At 45.1% G+C, this 20,286-nt stretch overlaps 1 protein-coding gene across 1 annotated transcript; it reads left to right on the top strand.

Annotated features, from left to right (window-relative positions):
* Positions 1 to 233: 233 nt before the first annotated feature.
* RAB17 (RAB17, member RAS oncogene family) lies at positions 234 to 18,221 on the top strand. The gene is made up of 5 exons (XM_066610140.1): positions 234 to 408; positions 9,136 to 9,287; positions 12,813 to 12,938; positions 14,397 to 14,490; positions 18,100 to 18,221. Exons 1-5 carry the CDS (start codon positions 234 to 236, stop codon positions 18,219 to 18,221), a joined length of 669 nt encoding a protein of 222 aa, XP_066466237.1.
* The last annotated feature ends 2,065 nt before the right edge of the window (positions 18,222 to 20,286 follow it).

Here is a 20,286-nt window from a genome sequence, read left to right as displayed (position 1 = left end):
CTTGAACCTGCTATTTAGCAGATACAAATAGCCCCATAGGGCAGGCTGGGAAAATATCCACTTTCCCTGAGGTGACCTTCAGCCTTGTGGCCTTGCTGCACCAGTGCAGCTTAGAATTGGGTTGCCCATTTATTAATATTATTATTACCATATTTCTATCCCGCCTTTCTTCCCTAGAAGAGACCCATGATTACATTGCTTGATCTATGTATTTTTGTTTTTTGTTTCAGGCTATGGCCCGGAGAAGAGTGGAGTATAAAGAGTCCAGTGCTCTCCTAGATGTCCACCGCCTCAAAGAGACCTATGTTTTTAAAATAGTTCTTCTGGGGAGCACTTCTGTAGGAAAGTCAAGTTTAGCCTACCGCTATGTAAAAAAAGACTTCCAGGAGTCTCTGCCTACCGTGGGCTGTAAGTGAATGATGAACACTGGGACAGACCCAGAATAGATTGAGGGAACCTTTTCTTTGACATTGATATTTCCTTGGTTGTCAAGGAAATAATCCGATATGGTAAAGAAAGCTAAAAGGGTGAATGGTGTCTTGTGCAAGTCCCCTCTCCAATCTTTCCAGAGAAGTTAGATCCACCTTTAAACTAATTAGCTCCCCAGTTCTCCACCAACCAGTAGTCTCCAGCCATCACAGTTCCAGTAGTCTGCAGTTATCCGTTAGGCAGTCAACCAACTAGCCTGTTAATCAGTCAGCAGGTTCTTTAAAAAGTTCGCCAGTCCATTAATCTGCCAGCAGGTCCGTTAGTCAGCCAGTCAATTCTTCCTCCAAACCTGTCCTCCTCCTGCTACCCACAAACTCTTCCTGCTCCAGGAGCTGTTTATATCCCTGAGGACCTTGTTGCCTCTAGTGGCTGCAGCTGTGCAGGACACGTAAAGCCTAGGCTTTACGTGTTTCCTATGTACCATGTTTCCCCATGTTTCCTAGCACCACAGCAAAGGCCACTGCAGACACTACATTCTATCTCCTCACAATATCTTCCATATTTCACCTGCAAGTGGCTTCCTAGTATAGTGTTTGTATGGGTCTCTGCATTAGGCTGTTTTTCTCTCATGAAAATTCAGGTAGTCCCATCTGTACTCATTTCAGAAAAATTCTGAACCATCCACTCTAACAGTGGAAACACCTAGGATTTTTCTAGGAGTAAACTAATAGTTGCCCTCCTGATACCTAGTTTGACAATACTATACTCAGATATCATATTCAATTAGAACAAATTTATTTACCTATGCATTATATACGGTACAAACCTTATTCATAATTCTGGTCAAATAATATTACTTCCATGCTTCAAATATGACATTACGCTTGTTAATCCAGCAGTGTAATCTTAGATAACAGTATTCAGCAGTATTTGAATCATTACACAACATCCTCATAAATACATTCTGCTAGAAAAATATATCTTGTTTTTCTTTTTCATCCACAATATTTAGAAACGTTTCCCTGTAATTTCTTTTTTGTATTGCAAATGTCATCTGTTTATTTATTTATACATAAAACAAAACAACAAAAAAACCAAAAACTATCAAACATATAAAAATCAATTCCTGTAAACTAAAGCAATAGTAAAGTCGCAAATTCTGATTAATTCTGCGTACTAAAAGTTTACTGAGGGCACAATCCTAATCCCTTGTTTGGCTAACTCAAGTCCCTTGCAACTGTCGAAGAGTGTCACGAAATTGCCGTAAAGCACACCTCCGATGTGGGCCCTGGGAAGAGGTGAGTTCACATTGGCCCAGCTGGTCTGTGAAGCAGTGGAGAGGGCAAGGGAGGAGGCGGGAGGGAGGCATTTCGGGGTGGGGGAAGGGTGGGCATTCCCATGGGTGGTCGGGGAGCAGCAGGTGGGGCCAGGATCTGGCAGTTATGCTGGATCCTAGCCCTGTTCCCAATTGAACCAGAGCAGCAGAGCTGCTTGAATTTGAACCACCTCTTTAGGTGGCGGAGATCAGAGTAGAAGCATTAGGGTTGCTGCAGCTCTCTCCGGGGTAAGGGGAAGAGTTTCCCTTTGCCTTGGGCTGAGCCTCAGATAGCCTCAAACTTGTGCTGAATACATCACAGGCCTGCCTGTTCTAGTACAAGTTAGGATTGCTCTGCCCAAGTCATGTTACTTAAAAACAACATTCATCTTTGAAATATACATTTGTTAATTAATTCCACCCTTTCTGTCAATTTCTTCTTATTCCATTGTTGTATCCCACCCCAGATGTTTCACCTGGCGACTCATATACTTTAACCAACTCCTTTCCATACAAGTTCCAAGTGTACCTCTCCCCTTACCAACTTCTTAACACTGCATTTTTTATTTTCTCTGTATCTTCTGCTCATGCCCACTACCTATTCTTCCCAATCAACCTGTACATGGCTCTGCTAATTGCTCTAATTTTTTAACTCTTCCACACCCCAGTAAGTCACACTACTCTAATTCTGCATGTCTTCTCCTGTTCCTTTATCCAGAAGGTCTAGTCCAACTTGATTCTCCTCCTCTCTTCTCTCAAGCATCCCACTGAAGATCATTTTTTGCTTAATTTCTGTTCCTTGTTCTTCCTCTGTTTCTTGAACTTTCTTCTTCTACTTTTCTTCTGATGATGTTTCTGAGTCTTTTTTTCAACTCAACACCAATGTTTTGAAATTTTTGTAGCATTCCTTCAATTTTTGCTTCTGTCTTTTTCCTCAGTTCTTTCTTTGAACCTCTCTAAAAGCTGAAGGCAAAGCTGTACAGTGAGTGGGGTCTGTAATACTTTTGACCTCATGATCAGTCTTTCATCCTACTGTTTCATTAACTGACTATTGATTCCTGCATTTCTTCTCTTACACCACAGATGTCACTGTCCTTAATAGTCCACTGTTTTCACAATCTGAAAGCACTTTATAGATCATTCTTACAACTTCCCCCCAAAAATCAAGAATGCCATGAATGCCAAACATCAATGACTTGGATGAAGCAATACAAGGGGGCCTTATCAAATTTGCAAATGACACCAAACATAATGGAACAAACATAATGGAAGACAGTACTTCAGGAAGACCTGGACAAAATGGAATAGTGGGCCAAAATAAATAAGATGAAGTTCAACAGGGACAAATGCAAAGTTAGGCAAAAATGACCAAAGACATAAATATAAAATGGGAGATACCTGGCTTGGCAGTGCAATATGTGAGGGGGATCTTGGAGTTGCAGTGGATCACAAGATGAACATGAATTAGCAGTGTGATGCGGCTGCAAAGAAGGCAAATGCAGTTTTAGCTTGCATTAGTAGAACCGTAGCTTCCTCATCACAATAAGTTGTGGTTCCACTTCACTCTGCATTGGTTAGACCTCACCTGGAGTACTGTGTCCAATTCTGGGCAACTCACTTTAAGAAAGATGCAACCAAACTGGAGCGAGATCAGAGTAGAGAGACAAGGATGATCAGAAAGGTGGAGAACAAACCCTATGAAGAAAGGTGGAGAAGAGAATGCTGAGAGGAGATATGGTAGCTCTCTTCAAATACCTGAAGGGCTGTCATATGGAAGAAGGAAATTTGTTCTCAACTGCCTCTGAAAGTAGAAATACAACCAATGGGTACAAACTACAAGTGAAGAGATTCTGATTGGACCTCAGGAAAAAATTCCTGACAGTAACAGCGGTTTGGCAGTGGAACAGATTGCCAAGGGAGGTGGTGGACTCTCCCTCACTGGAGATCTTCAAGCAGAGGTTATACAAGCACCAGCTGGAGATGCTCTAGGAGGATTTCCTGCCTAAGGCAGGGGGTTGAACTAGATGACCTATTAGGCCCCTTCCAACTCTTATGATTCTATGATTCTTTGAAAACTCCTTTCTTATTCCTTTTTCCATTTTTAATAAGTCTTGACTATCAGATTAGGTTCTCACCTCATAAAGATCGTAAATCTTGTCTTCACAGTTTCCCTTAGAAATGCAGAGTAAAGGGGGGGCGGCTTGGTTTTGTTGCCATCTCAAAAATTTGAGCTGATGTATACCCCTTCCTACACTCAAATTGTGTCACATTCCCAACAGCTTCCACCACTAGAAGTTGACACAGGAAGATGTGGAGAATGTGGGTTCTTCCTTGTTCCCTTTTAAATCCAGAGAACATAAATTGTCTTCAGCATAGGCTGCTACCTCAGACCAGCCTGTCAACCAGCCACTCCCTCAACCGGAAGTCATTTCCCTGTAATTTCCTAAAGACACTTCCCTATTCTTTCCAACTACATCATTCTCTTTTCATGTTCCTTCAGAATCATGTGATGGGCAGCCCAATCCTAATGGGGCTGCCCATGCCATGGTACAGCAGCACCAAAACTGCTGCCGCTGCCGCTGTATCCTGCAAGGGCAAGGAGGCAGCCAGAAATCTCCTTGAGGTAAGGGAACATTTTTTTCCCTTACCTTTTGTCAAGCACAAACCTGCCTGACGGGGCTGCTAGAATATGGACCAGCTCAGCTGCTGGCACAAAACCGAGCAGCTCTGCAGAGGGTTAGAGAGAGAGAACCGAGCAGCTTCCAGGGGTTAGGATCTAGCAGAGGTTTCCTTCACCACCCCTGCCCCCCCCCTGAGCCTGGGTCTGATTGCCCTCCTCCCTGCCCTCCCCCACCCAGTTTCACATTCTCCCCACCTTCCCCCTGCCCCCTCCCTGCCCCAGAACGCCTCCCTGCCAGTCTGAGGGAAACTTACTAGTGAAGGGCTGGTAAGGGCTCCTCTGAGTGGAGGCCCAGTGGAGGCCTGGAGTGCCCAGTGCCCACCCGTGCTGGTCTCTGTGTTGGCACCTCCTAGTCACTGCAAAATGTGCCTTACAGCACTTTTGTTATAGCCATCTCCTGGGCAGCGCATGGAGCTCTGAAACTTCTTAATAAAATATAAGAGTTTTCACACCAAAAGAAAGGTGTAATGATCAAGTTCCTAAACTAATAATAGAACATATAAAACATTTTCAATTGGAGAAGTATAGATATGTATGTAGAGGAATATACAGGAATGTACAGGAAAGGTTAATTTTCAAATAGATATTCCATTAAACATAGTCAAAGGGATAATAAAAATATAAATACAATGGAAACTAGATATGGTAAATAAAATACAGAAATGGTCTATGAAATGGTAAAAACTTGAAGAAAACAGTCCATTAATACTTCTTGGACTCATTATGTTCCATTAAAAAAAACTCTTTTAATTGATCTTTGGATTCCATTCATTTAGGTACTTTATCATCATTTTCATAGGATTCTATGGTTAAATTCATCAGTTTGCTTCTGCCTCTGTAGGTGATGCTGTTTTAGGACCCGATCCTGAACATGGCACATCTGTTCAGCGCTGGCACGCAGTATCACAAACGTGCCATAAGGCACACTTGCGACACATACTGCCCAGCCAGCACAGGTGCTGACTTAGTGCCCGCACTGAGCTAGTGGAGGATGGGCGACTGTCACCTGGAGTTCCAGGTGAGCGCTAGGCGGTGGAGGGGTGAGTGGGAGCGTGGAGGGAAGTGTTCTGGGGCAGGGGGAGAGCAGGGAGAAGCAATAGTGGGAAGGGAGCAGGGCAGGAGGGGGCAGAGCTCAGCTCCACTGGATCCAAAGTCCCGTGTCAGACCTCCTGGCCTGACATGGGACTCCCTTACTCTGTACCAGCTAAATAGCTGGTACAGAGTTGAGTAGCCCCATTGCAGGGCTCCCTTCCTTACCTGAAGGAAGGGGATGAGTGTTCCCTTCCCCTGGAGAGCCACCGGCAGCTGCCCAGTGCACTCAGGATGCCACAGCAGCCATTTTGGCACCGCAGCAGCCCTGTGTGCCAGGCAGCTCACAGAGGCTGTTAGTCTCTGGCATTCCTACAAAACGAAATGAAAAGAGGGGAATGGGACTCAAGGATTCTTGTGGTGCTTTTAAAATGTAACAAGTAAGTATGTTTACGGGATAGTTGCAATAAGCTGCCTTCAGGCAATTTACTTTAATCTCTGGAGGAGTTCCCTTCCTGTTTTGCTTTGGATATATGCCCAGAAGACAAATACCAGCCTTATCAAAACTTAGCATAAAACATGCAAGGACTCTGCTTAATCAAACAACCAGGAAATGAACGCATAATTTGTTTCTTCTCATATGGTTCTAATGACTCATTTACTGCCTCAAGGATGTAAATTACTGCAGAGCAATTCTCTTTCCACAGCTATAAGTACAACTATAAAAGGTGAACATCTCAAAATAGACATACCAGGGCAGTGCTCCGGAGCGACCTCTGCCACGTCGCAGACTTGGAGCGGCTCCTTGGTTCACTGAGGAGCTGTGAATAATGAAGCGGCAGGGCAGGCGTCTAGATCGACGGTGGCAGAAAACTTGGGATGAATCCGATCGGACACGGAGTAGAGCTCATTATAGAGCCTATTCCGTGGCAGTGGTAGCAGCAAAGAGATTGTTCTTCTCTGCTACCATTGTGTCTGCTGACAACCGTCCAGCAGAGCTGTTCCGTGTGGTGCGGGGCCTTCTCCATCAGGCCCCTCCAGTAGACCAGGAGGAATACATGGTCAGCCGCTGTGACGTGTTTGCACAACATTTTGCAGATAAAATCGTATTCGTCTCAACTTGGATGCCATATTGACAATGTCTGATGATGTCCCCTTGGCAACTGCTTGTCCAGTGTTGTGGGATTCTTTTCAGCTTGTACAGTCTGAGGATGTGGACAGACTCCTTTGGAGTGTGAGGCCATCTGCCTGCCTGCTTGACCCCTGCCCAGCTTAGCTGATAAGAACTGCCCGGGGTGGACTGGCTGAGTGGACGGGGGGGTGGTCAACTCTTCCTTGATGGAGGGGATGTTGCCATGTGCTTTGAAACAGGCGGTGGTTTGCCCCCTCCTGAAGAAGCCCTCCCTGGATAGACAACTACCAGCCAGTATCCAACATCCCGTTTCTGGGCAAGGTCATTGTGTGTGTGGTGGCGTCCCAACTCCAGAGGGTCTTGGATGAAGCGGATTATCTGGATCCTTTTCAATCTGGTTTCAGGCCGGGCTTTGGGACGGAAACCGCCTTGGTTGTCTTGGTGGATGACCTACGCTGGGGACTGGACAGGGGGAGTGCGTCCCTGTTGGTCCTGCTGGACCTTTCAGCGGCTTTCAATACCATCGACCATGGTATCCGTCTGGGCAGATTGGCTGAGTTGGGAGTTGGAGGCACTGTTTTGCGGTGGTTCTGCTCCTACTTGGAGGATCGGTCCCAGATGGTGGTGCTGGGGGATGCCTGTTCGACACCTTGGCCCTTGAGGTGCGGGGTGTCACAGGGCTCAATTCTGTCCCCCATGCTATTTAACATCTACATGAAACCACTGGGAGAGGTCATCCGGGGGTTTGGAGTGGGGTGCCATCAACATGCTGATGACACCCAGCTCTATCTCTCCTTTCCTCCAGACTCCAGGGTGGCAGTTGAGGGCCTGGAGTGCTGTTTGGAGACAGTGAGGATCTGGATGGGGACTAACAAACTGAAATTAAATCCGGATAAGACAGAGGCTCTCTTGGTTCGGAAATCCTTGATGCAGGTGCTGGACTATTGGCTTGCGCTGAATGGGGTTGCATTCCCCCTGAAGGAGCAGGTCCGCAGCTTGGGGGTCCACCTGGACTCGCAGCTGCTCCTGGATTCCCAGGTGGCGGCTGTAGCTAGGGGGGCCTTCGCTCAACTTCGGCTGGTGCGCCAGCTGCGGCCGTACTTGGATCGTGCAGACCTGGCCACGGTGATCCATGCCTCGGTGACATCAAGGTTAGATTACTGTAACGTGCTCTATGTGGGGCTGCCCTTGAAGACGGTTCAGAAACTGCAACTAGTGCAGAATGCGGCGGCCCGTGTGGTTACTGGAGGTAGGCCGTTCGACTCTGTCAGTCTGCTTCTCCAGCGGCTGCATTGGCTGTCCATTCGTTTCTGGGCCCAATTCAAGGTGCTGGTTTTGACCTTTAAAGCCCTATACTGCTCTGGGTCAGGATACCTTAGAGATCGCCTACTTCTGTACAATCCGGCTTATCCTCTTAGGTCATCAGAGAAGGCCTTTTTGCAAGTGCCGCCGCCTAGGGAGGTACGTGGGGCAAGAAATAGGGCCTTCTCAGTAGTGGCACCAATGCTGTGGAATTCCCTTCCCCTTGACTTAAGAATGGCTCCCTCTCTTGAAAGTTTTCGGCAAGGCCTGAAGACCCTTCTGTTTAAGCCTTCTGAGTTCTCGGCTTTTTAAACATCTTTTTAACATCTTTTAATATTTTTTACAGGCCTGATTCTTTTATGATTTGCTGCTGCTCTTTTTACCTGACTATTTTTTATCTGACTGCTGTTTTTATGATATATGTTAATATGTTTTTTATTTGTTTTAAATTGTGTTTTAAATCTGTTTTAACCTGTTGTAAGCCGCCTTGAGTCCCTTTGGGGAGAAAGGCGGGGTAAAAATAAAGTTTATTATTTATTATTATTATTCCATTAAACATAGTCAAAGGAATAATAAAATTATAAATACAATGGAATTTATGTGTTTATTTTTTTGATCATTGTTGCATTTTTCATACCCTCACAGCCCAATCCTATGGAACATTTATGGCAGTGGTGCCACCTTAATGGGTTCATGGCAGAAGAACGTCTCAGTTTGTAGCCCAGGGTCTCAGTCAGTGTGCTATGCCAGGACATTACACCAACTACAAAATTTAATATTTCCAAAATGAACAAACTTTTTTCCCAGTGTGTTGCAAGACGAAGCAGTGGTTGAATGAAAGCAAACACCTGATTGAAGGCCTGATCCAATGGCCCTCATGCTGGCCAAGGGAGGGAGGTGTTCTAGGGTGGGGGGGCAGGGGAAGGCATGGCAGGGAGAGGCAGCTTGGCAGGAGATGGCGGCAGGTCCTGCCACCATATTCTATCCCCCCTACTGGCCTAGGAGACCTGACATGGGTCTCCTTAAATCTGCGCCCACTCAATAGCGGTAAGGGTGTGTAAACAGGGTAAGGGAGCATAAACCCTTTAGTAGGGTTTACAAGTAACCCTGGTGCTGCTTCCCAGCCCCATGGGATGCCGCAGTAGCCATTTTGGTGCCTCTGCAATCCTGGGTGCTGGGAAGCACAGGATTGGGCTGTTAGTGTCAGTGCGTACTGGATAGAGACATTAATTTCTCTCTTGCTTTTAGGTTCCTTCTTCAGTCAACTTCTAAGGTTAAATCATGCTACAATGAAGCTTGAGATTTGGGATACTGCTGGCCAAGAAAAGTACCATAGTGTCTGCCATCTATATTACAGAAATGCAAATGCTGCCATTCTGGTTTATGATATTACTAAACAGGTGAGACAATGATGCGTTTGAATGGGACTTCTGGTGTATTTTTCAAAAGTGTGGGGAGTTGTGGTTTTATGTTTTTCTTTTAACATGACAAGATATCTACTACATATTTCTAGGCTTTGAAAATTTCCTCAAAGTGGATTGAATGTGTGGCAATGATTTCCTAAACTGGAAGCATGCTGAAGGGATGAGTGACTCGACTCGGAAGACTTGGACTTGAGTCGCCAAACCCACATTTTTGATGACTCTTGCGGACTTGAGTTATGCTTGTTTTGAAACTGGATGTTTCAAGAAACCGGAACGTGGAAGTTTTTCTCAGGAGCAAGTGGAGAAGCCACTCCACTTTGTGTTTCTCTCTGTGTGAAAACTTGCTTACTATTTATGCAGCTTTGGAAGGCCCTGTGGGCAATCTGGAAGCCTCATTCAAACTGGCATGAGCAGGCGGGTAGGCTGCCTCCAGAAGGCAGGGTAGGGGGTGGAGGCGAGGAGAGAGATTTTTGTTTTCAGGGCCCACCCACTGCTTCTGTCCACTTGCTTGCACTGCCCATCCCCTCCCACCTTGTGATCTGGGATACCTTCTCCTCCCTCCATGTAGGTTTGTCAATCTGAATCAGGAGTCGTGAGGTGAATAGGGTTTGGCTGAGGTTTGTCAGAAACCGATCAGATCAGCGCTTTCTGCACTGCTGCTCAAACTGTGAAAATGATTATACTCCCTGCCACAAGGAGTATAATTTAGGAATTGACACAAGGAGGACAACAGAGGGAGGGAAAGAGGACAGAGGCAGGGCCAGCCCATCCATGACACAAACAACCTGGCTTAAGTTGAGGTGTGGGGAGGGAGGGAAACAGCCACTTACTTGTTGTCCCTTTATAAAAGAGAAAATGCAAGACACTATGGGAGTTCCCAGCATGGCTCACACTTCGTGTTTTGTCAAATGACTCTTTTTGGTTTAGTTCTGGTTTTTTTGTGGGGGGGGGGGGAGTGAGTTGCACAATGATGATTGCGGCAGCAGATTAGGGGTGGCATCAGGTGTTGGATTCCATTTATCAGTCCCTAGGTGGAGACAAGCAGGATGCAGGGAAAGCATAGTTGAGACGTTCAGTTTCATTTACATAAGCATAGTCACAGAAGGAAGAGGACTAGAGTGCGGTGCCAAAGGCAACTCAGGGCCCAATCCTATCCAATTTTCCAGTGCCAGTGCTGCTGTGCCTTTGGGGTATGCATTGCTTCCTGTGTTGGGGGTACAGTCACAAAGGCCTCCTTAAGATATGGGAACATTTGTTTCCTTACCCCAGAGTGCATTGCGGTTGCACTGGTGATGGAAAGTTGGATAGGATTGGGCTGTCAGGAACATAAGAACTGCCCCACTGGATCAGGCCATAGGCCTATCTCGTCCAGCTTCCTGTATCTCACAGCGGCCCACCAAATACCCCAGGGAGCACAACAGATAAGAAGGGACTTGCATCCTGGTGCCCTCCCTTGTATTGGCATTCTGACATAGCCCATTTCTAAAATCAGGAGGTTGCACATACACATCATGGCTTGTACCCCGTAATGGATTTTCCCTCCAGAAACTTGTCCCATCCCCTTTTAAAGGCGTCCAGGCCAGACGCCATCACCACATCCTGTGGCAAGGAGTTCCACAGACTGACCACACGCTGAGTAAAGAAATATTTTCTTTTGTCTGTTCTAACTCTCCCAACACTCAATTTTAGTGGATGTCCCCTGGCCCTTGTTTTGTGAGAGTGTAAAGAGCATCTCTCTATCCACTCTGTCCATCCCCTGCATAATTTTGTGTGTCTCAATCATGTCCCCCCTCAGGTGTCTCTTTTCTAGGCTGAAGAGGCCCAAACGCCATAGCCTTTCCTCATAAGGAAAGTGTCCCAGCCCAATAATCATCTTAGTCGCTCTCTTTTGCACCTTTTCCATTTCCACTATGTCTTTTTTGAGATGCGGTGACCAGAACTGGACACAATACTCCAGGTGTAGCCTTACCATCGATTTGTACAATGGCATTATAATATTAGCCTTTTTGTTCTCAATACCTTTTCTAATGATCCCAAGCATAGAATTGGTCTTCTTTACTGCCGCCGCACATTTGAGTCGACACTTTCATCGACCTCTCCACCACCACCCTAAGATCTCTCTCCTGATCTGTCAGACAGCTCAGAACCCATCAGCCTATATGTAAAGTTTTGATTTTTTTTGCCCCCAATGTGCATGATCTTACACTTACTTACATTGAAGTGCATCTGCCATTTTGCTGCCCATTCTACCAGTCTGGAGAGATCCTTCTGGAGCTCCTCACAATCACTTCTGGTCTTCACCACTCGGAAAAGTTTGGTGTCATCTCACTGTTCAACCCTGTCTCCAGGTCATTTATGAAGAGGTTGAAAAGCACCGGTCCCAGGACAGATCCTTGGGGCACACCACTTTTCACCTCTCTCCATTGTGAAAATTGCCCATTGACACCCACTTTCTGTTTCCTGGCCTTCAACCAGTTCTCAATCCATGAGAGGACCTGTCCTCTAATTCCCTGACTGTGAAGTTTTTTTAGTAGCCTTTGGTGAGGGACCATGTCGAAAGTCCAGATATATAATGTCTGTGGGTTCTCCCGCATCCACATGCTTGTTGACCTTTTCAAAGAATTCTGTACGGTTCGTGAGGCAAGACTTACCCTTACAGAAGCCATGCTGATTCTCCCTCAGCAAGGCCTGTTCGTCTATGTGTTTATAACAAAGGGTTTCATAAGGATTTTAAGGTTGTGAATCAAGGAGCATTGCATAGGTGTTCCAGAAGGTAGTTCTAGACATAAGGGGTAGCAGGGTAGGGTCATCTTAGGGAGTTGGAGAACTTCAGCTAGTTGGAAGAGCAAAGGTCATGGAAAGAAATGTAGTGGGGTGTGATGATAGAGGAGTGAGGTCACAAAGGGCTTTGAAGGACAAGGAGCTTGTGCTGGATCTGAGGGCAGGCAGGAAGCCAGTGAAGGGTGTGATGTGATCAGGGTGACGAGGAAGACAAATGATCTTGTGCCTCAAATGATGGAGGTCAGGGGACTCAGATGAACCAATGAAAGACTGGCACAGAGGAGACAGCTGTCATCAAAGTGAGAGATGCCCAGGGAAGAAACTAGAATATTTTGGTCAAAGGGGCAGAAAGAAAGGGCCAAGGTCCTCATTTGCACAGGCGCCGCAGGGGGAGGGCAGGCGGAGAACAAAGGGGGCAAGGTCCACACCGGGGGCAAGGTCCTCATTTGCGCAGGCACCACAGGGGGAAGGCAGGCTTACTTTAAAAGTACGTTTTCCTCCTCTAAAAACTAGGTGCATCTTATGGTCAGAAAAATACGGTAGTTGCAATTTTGCTATTATTTAACTGAATAATTTTTTGCTATTATTTAATTGAAAATAATGTATTCTAAACCCACACAAAATCTCATAGTTTACCCTTCTCATGAAATACTCCTTCAGAACATGATAAATGTGGTTATTGACATATATCAATCATGTACATATATATTGTCTTTTCAGGAAAGTTTGGAGAAAGCCAAAGTGTGGCTGAGTGAACTGGAGAAGGAATTCCTTCCTGGAGAAATAATTATAGTTTTGGTTGGCAATAAACTAGATCTTTCTGCTGCTCGAGAGGTCACATCACAGGTAGTATTCGCAACCAATCCCTGATGTTTTCAAACATGTATGCATGTTGGAAAATAGGGAGGGACTTGGAACCAAACTGGCTTGAAGACCCCTCCTTCTTCCACCTCATTAAAGCCTAAGCTCCAGTAAATGCTGACATCAGTGTCCTGGTGTGTTCAAACCCATCCAAACCCAGAAGCAGTAGTCACAAACTGGGATGCAAAACCCAAAACCTGGTTTTTGAACCATGGTTAAAACTAAGAGTTTGGGTGAGATGTGCAGCTGTGGTTTAAGCACACCATGATTTTGATAGAGGGGGTAACCTGGCAGGACAAAGTTCCAAATAACACAGTCCTGGAACGAGCTGTAATCCCTAGCATGTATGCACTGCTGAAACAGAGACGCCTGCGTTGGCTCGGTCATGTTGTGAGAATGGATGATGGCCGGATCCCAAAGGATGAACTCGTGCAAGGAAAGCGCCCTACAGGTAGACCACAGCTGCGATACAAGGACATCTGCAAGAGGGATCTGAAGGCCTTAGGAGTGAACCTCAACAGGTGGGAAACCCTGGCCTCTGAGCAGCCCGCTTGGAGGCAGGCTGTGCAGCATGGCCTTTCCCAGTTTGAAGAGACACTTGGCCAACAGTCTGAGGCAAAGAGGCAAAGAAGGAAGGCCCATAGCCAGGGAAACAGACCAGGGACAGACTGCACTTGCTCCCAGTGTGGAAGGGATTGTCACTCCCAAATTGGCCTTTTCAGCCACACTAGATGCTGTTCCAGAACCACCTTTCAGAGCGCGATACCATAGTCTTTCGAGTCTGAAGGTTGCCAACTATAAGATTTTGATGATGCATACACTGAGAGATAGGGAGAGGGGCAGGAAAAAGCATGTGGGTTTGGAGAACCTCAAGCCACGCTCACTTTGGTCATCAGAACTGACCCTTGGTATCTCTGTCTCTCTGGGTTTTAGAAGAGGGTCTGCCCCAGCAGCTGTTCACTTTTCTATTCTAAAATTGCTACTGATTGGCTCCAGCAAATCTCATCAAAGCTCTGAATGCACACGGATACAAGGAAACAGTTTGTACAAACTTTCTCAAGATTTATATACATTAGCATCAATTTTTTTTAATGGCAATGGTTTTGCAGCCCTAGGTGGATCATCTTAGACCTCCAGACTCATGTGTCATTTCCCTCTCTTCCAATCCTCACTTTTGGACTATGCACTGATTCTGGGTTTGCTGCCTGCAAAAATGGGGCTGATGCAATTTCTCAAATACATGTCAGTCCACAAGGAGGACCAATAGGATGCATTTGGCTTTATGGACCACAAACCCATTGGCCTGATATATGCTTCTTAATAATCCACATGGTTCTCGTAGCATAACTCCTATTTTGCACAAGGGGGTTATTTCAGGATTATCTAGAATTCAGCATGAGATTGCAGCTCTGAAATTCCTGATTCCATGTGTCTTCTCTCCAGGAGGCCAAGGAATTTGCCACGACAAAAGGTTTATTGTACATGGAAACATCAGCAAAATCTGATCACCAGGTGACAGAACTTTTCACAATGGTTGGTAAGTTTAACTCATTCACACAGTTGACCTAAGCTAAAGAAGATCCATCTGCCTTCTTAAAGTTGTCTGTTGCTGTTTCTGACTGGCTGTCTCATGATCAGACAGCTTTAACTGCTGAAGAAAAAATAGAGAAATGGTAAGATGTATTGTCATTCTAGTGCTAGTCAATACCTAGTCAGTACCTAGCTATTAAGTACCTGAACTGAATAACTGAATGAATAGGTTGATTCATAATCATCAGGCTGTGTTAAAATGCAAACATTTGGGCACATGTATGGCCCAATCCTAAACTGGTGGTGCTCCTCTTCTGCTGGCACTGACTGCCATAAAGCAGTAAAAGGGACTTCAGAGCAGCACAAAAACAGAGGTAAGCTGGCAAGGGAGGCAGGAAGGGGTGGGGAGGGCAGAATGGGGGGGGGTAGATCAGATCCAGGAAGGGTTTGGCAGTGGTTGCTGAATCCTAACCCACTTTCTGGATCTGATTCTGTGGCATGGGTTCATGCAGACCTGAACCAGCTATTTAGCTGGTGCAGGTCCTAGTAGATACCTCCCCCCCACTCACATTACGGAGCCTAACCCTCAGTAGTGGCAGTATGCTGTTTAGTCCAAGGTTTTTGGAGTTGCTGGAGTTGTAGTTTGGCTTCTTTTCCTGTCTTCTTGTTTCTGTCTCTGTAACGACTGCAGTTCTTTCTTAACAAAAGTCAGTTTGGGTTTGACTTTGTGTGGGACTGATTCCTTCAGCTCTGCTAACAATCTGCTATAAGCTCTGCTATAAGAGGAGAGGTGTACCAAGTTTTCCGTACTTGTCCTGATGCAGTTTCACTGACTCTGGCCATGCTATTCTTTAAAAAAACACAAAAGCCAAGAAAGATGCCATGTTATGCATTATGTGCTTTTCTCACAGAACATTAATTGTAAAAACTCCATTTGTAAAAATGGATGTCAGTGACATCCTACCTATGTGAACCGCCTTGGGTCTGTAAGACTCTCACTCACTGTGAGAATCAGTAAGAAAGGCAGTATAGAAATACTTAACAACGATAACAACAATAACAATAATAGATGCCCCCATGGCATCTGTCAGTCTTGGTTTGTGGGATTCTTTTCAGCTTGTGGAACCTGAAGATGTGGATAGGAGCCTTCGGAGTGTGCGGCCGTCCCCCTGCCTGCTGGATCCACACCCAGCATGGCTGATTAGATCTGCCCAGGACGGACTGGCTGAGTGGATAGAAAGGATAGTAAATTCATCTTTGAGGGAGGGAGTGCTTCTTCTGGCCTTAAAGTATACAGTGGTTCGCCCTCTTCTGAAAAAAAAACCCTCTCTGGACCCTTCTGTACTGGATAATTATCAGCCAGTTTCTAACCTCCTATTTCTGGGCAAAGTGATCAAGTAGGTAGTGGCATCTCAACTCCAGAGGGTCCTGGATGAAGTGGATTATCTGGATCCCTTTCAATCTGGCCTCAGGCCGGGCTTTGGGATGGAAATGGTCTTGGTCACCTTGGTGGATGACCTACGCTGAGGGCTGGATGGAGGGAGTGCATCCTTGCTAGCTGTTTCAGACCTCTCAGCAGCTTTTAACACTATCAACCATGGTGTCCTTCTGGGACAGTTGGCCGAGTTGGGGATGGGGGCACTTTTGTAGTGTTTTGTAGTGTTTCCACTCCTCCTTGGCCAACAGATCCCAGATGGTGGTACTGGGGGACTCCTGCTCGACACCCTGGCCATTGAGGTGTGGGGTGCTGCAGAATTCTCTACTGTCCCTCATGTTATTTAATATCTACTTGAAACCCCTGCAAGAGATCTTCCAGGGATTTGGAATTGGGTGCCATCAGTATGCAGATGACACTCAGTTCTATCTCTCCTTTCCACCAGATACCAGGGTGGCTGTCTCTGTCCTGGAGCACTGCCTGAAGGCAGTTAGGATTTGGAGGCGAACAAACTTAAATTAAATCCCAGCAAGACAGAGGTCCACTTGTTTCAGAAATCCACGATGTGGGTGCTGGACTATCCTACTCTACCCTATTCTAAATGGGGTTGCACTAAATAGGGTTGCACCCCCTGAAAGAGCAGATTTGCAACTTGGGGGTTATCCTGGACTCACAGCTGCTCAGGTGTTCGCTGTAGCCAGGAGCGGCTTTGCCCAGCTTCAACTGGTGTGCCAGCTGTGGCCAGACCTGTGTCAGTTGAATCTGACCACAGTGGTCCATACCATGGTGACATCAATATTAGATTATTATAATGTGCTCTTTGTGGGACTGCCCCAGAATATGGTCCGGAAGCTACAGTTAGTACAGAATGTGGTGGCTTGTGTAGTTGCTAGAAATCAGCAGTTTGACTCCCATCACGCTGCCGCTCCAGTGGTTACACTGGCTGTCGGTTCATTTACTGGCCCAATTCAAGGTGCTAGTTTTGATCTTTAAAACCCTAAAGGCTTGGGCCCAGAGTATTTGTGCAGAAGAAGGCGGTCTCTCAATCTGGTCCATTCTCTGAGGTTATCAGAGGGGGCCCTGTTGGTTGTGCCACCACTGAGTGAGGTCAGGGGGATGGCTGCCAGAAACAGGGCCTTCTCAGTGGTGGTGCCTGCATTATGGAATTCAGGAATTCCTGAGTTCAGGACAGCTTTCTCTTTATTAACCTTCTGGTGAGGGCTGAAGACGTTTTTATTTAGGAAGACCTTTGAGGCCCTATAATGGCTACTTTTATGAATTTCTTTAATGTTTTATTGCTGGTTGCTTTGTATTTTATATTGTCTGTTTTTATTGTTTTTATGCTTTTATCTGTTATTATTTTTATATTATGTTTTCCATTGATTGTTAGCCATCTTGGGTGCCCTTGGGGCACCCAACCAAGTTCCCCAACCAATTTCTTCCCACACTCCATCTGTCCCATATATTCTTTCTTTTTATTCTTTTAATTGTTCTTATAGCCACCTTAGCTATCCTTGTGATGAATGGGAAGGCAACAGGGGTGCAGATATTTTAAATACATTCTCTGTCCCTAGTGGAGGCGCCATCATGGTGATCATGTCACTGTTATCCCCCACCTGCCCCTTAAGGGGCAGACTCAGGGCTTCCCAGGCTGGTGGGTTACGACCCATTAGTTTGAGAACCAATGAGTTAATGTGTTGGGCTGAATACTTGCAGAAGATAAAAGAAGCTTCAAGCATGTTCTACAACTGAGCCCTCCCTTTAGACATAATCACACACTAAATGCTGGTAGAGGCCCTTCAATCCTGACTGGCTTCAATACTGGCTCCATCACTCATTTTCTGCCCATTACAGCTGTTTCCTCCTTCTCTGCCTGGAAGGCTAGCACAGCATCTTGCAGTTGGAGGCTTATGCATTCCTCACTGGGAGTCAGAAGTGGAGACAGAGGAAGTAAGAGCAGGAGGAGGAGGCAGCAGTGACAGGTGATGGGACCAGCACTGAGGGGCAGGATTGAAGGGCTTTTTCTGTCCTTCTGCAGCATTCCTTTTGCTGCAGTTTCTGATCATTCAGGTTTTTCAGTGCTCCTAGAGCACAGTTGTGGAAGCTGCTCTGAGTTCTCATCTTATGTCTGTCTTCAGCTGTTAAGAAAGATAAGGGTATTTTTCCCCCTCCCTCCCAAAGCTCAAGAACTGTTAAAGCGAGAGCAACAGAAAGAGAAGTCATTGAAGACAACACCTTGGAAGAATTCGAGTGTTAATCTGCATGAAACACCTTTCCACAAAGTTAAATGCTGCCAGAAGTGAATCCAGGCCAGTTGATGTGTGAGACTCTACGTGTTGCTATGATAATTAAAGCCCTCCTGCTGGAGGATTTGTGTTTCTGTTTCTTTTTAATTGTTTGAGAACATTGAATGTGCAAATAGGAGTCTATTAGCAATCACTTCCAAATCATTTGAAAATGCATTCTGTAATTCCTTATTGTGTGGCATTGGAATGTCATATAAATGATCAAGAGAATGCATTTCTTTTGCTGTTTAAACCACTCTCTAAACTCTTCTTGTTGAAAAAATTGCATATACTGTACTGTAAATATTTTATAATAATCAAAGAGAAGACAAAAAATTCATATTGTGTCATCTTGTGTTTCACCTGAGTTTCCCTGAGTTCCCCGGCTTCCTTCTGTGTTTTTTCTGCCTATTTTCCTATAGGAGCCTTTTAACTCACTAGATAACTTAATTTCAATGCCACCTGTGTGCTAAACAAACATGTACCTAAATGAACAATTTAGGGGAAAACTAAGCATTTCACAGAAAATAGCCCTGTGATTGTTTTTTTTTAAATAGTGGCTGGGGGAACAGAGAAACAAGATGTAACCATTACAGGGGTCCATTTTGTCCCTGTTGCAGGAGACTTTGCCCCTGCTGCAGTTCTAATCCTGATGACATTTCCTCCTCCCCCCATGCTATTTTAATTGGCACAAATGGAATAAATAATATGGAACTGCCTCTGATTGCTATTTAATCCTTCCCCCAATAATCACTGGACCAAGTTGTGCATTCTTTATAATGTGTGGTCTGACCCTTTGAAACAACAGTGCTCGCTTCAGAATTCATTAGGGTTGCACATCAGGGATGTTTCACAATATGGAGGTCACACTTATTCTAGTCTTCAGTATGAACCAACATGCCTATTGAACAGCTATTGATGCAAGTCATGAAGAGTACTGGTGGCTGACATGGGCATTGATTTTCCAACTCCACAATCACTTCTTGAGTTTCTAATAGTATGCCTGCTTCAACAAAAAGTTGTTGATGTCATTAAGTTTTTCAGTGGAGTTGTGGCTTCAATATTGGAGCATCCCATCATTCTGCATGTAATTACAGTTCAGTACCAAGTAAGACAGAAAGCTACTCTTCTCAAAAACTCCAGAATGATGGAGAACGTGGCAAATAGATACACATTTTCAACGGTTAAAATTCCTCTGCAAATGATATACCTGTGACAGGAGAGACATTTCTCCTCATAACGTATGGAAGTAAGATGATGGGAAGTTTAGGTACATAGAGGCATCACCTTTACATGAAGACAATCACTATGCATACAAAGTTTGATTAGCACTTTCACCTAAATGCAAAAAGACAAGATTTATCCAGAGTCTTTCATTAAATCCAGAACTGGAAGAGTACAAATTTGGTGTTTATGCATTAGGTCTGGAAGCTAGAAGAGGATCATCTGCAACCAGTCATAGATGCTGGAAGACAACAGAACACCTCTGCAACTTGTCTGCAAGTCTAGATACAAATGGAACTGCTAAGGTATTAGGGATGGGTTACCCTACTCATGGGTTACTACTCAGTAGTAGTACCCTACTACTCATGAGTGTAGACTAACTGTGTTGGCCATAGTAGTAGTAATTGCCCTCTTATGGGGAATGAACAACCTTGGAACATGTTCTGAAAATTCTGGAAGAACTATTCCAGAACTGGAAGAACTATTCTGGAAGAATTCTGGTTGGCTCTCAGGAATACATGTAATGCCAGTGACCTTGACCAGGATTTTTATCCATTTGTCTTGGTATGGCCAAAAATTTTGTTAATTTCTCTGGACTATGGTGCAAGTGAGCCAAAAACGAATTAAATAGGATAGGGCATACAGGAAGGTAGGAAGAATGCAATTATTACAGTTTTGCTCTATGTTTTTGGTTTTGCCACACAAGAAAAACTGCTGAAAGGTCCAACTTTTTTATTTGGTCTTAAGAGGAATGGAAATAGGAAAGGGTTTTTTTTTCTTCCAATTCTTTTCACAATTGCAAATGATTTGCATCTGCCACAATCATTCATCTTGCATAAATTCACTGTTCTCTTCTACA

This window comes from Tiliqua scincoides, chromosome 1, assembly GCF_035046505.1.
Source record: "Tiliqua scincoides isolate rTilSci1 chromosome 1, rTilSci1.hap2, whole genome shotgun sequence".
Taxonomy (NCBI): Eukaryota; Metazoa; Chordata; class Lepidosauria; order Squamata; family Scincidae; genus Tiliqua; species Tiliqua scincoides.
Note: the sequence above shows the minus strand (reverse complement) of the source record. Positions and strands in the feature narration are given on the sequence as shown.

What these genes read in the sequence shown, in the direction of transcription:
- RAB17 (XM_066610140.1), top strand. Translation starts at nt 234, where the DNA reads ATGGCCCGGAGAAGAGTGGAGTATAAAGAGTCCAGTGCTCTCCTAGAT. An exon ending in TTTATGATATTACTAAACAG is followed by an intron (nt 9,288 to 12,812) that starts GTGAGACAATGA and finishes TTGTCTTTTCAG; the next exon opens with GAAAGTTTGGAGAAAGCCAA. An exon ending in AGAACTTTTCACAATGGTTG is followed by an intron (nt 14,491 to 18,099) that starts GTAAGTTTAACT and finishes TCCCTCCCAAAG; the next exon opens with CTCAAGAACTGTTAAAGCGA.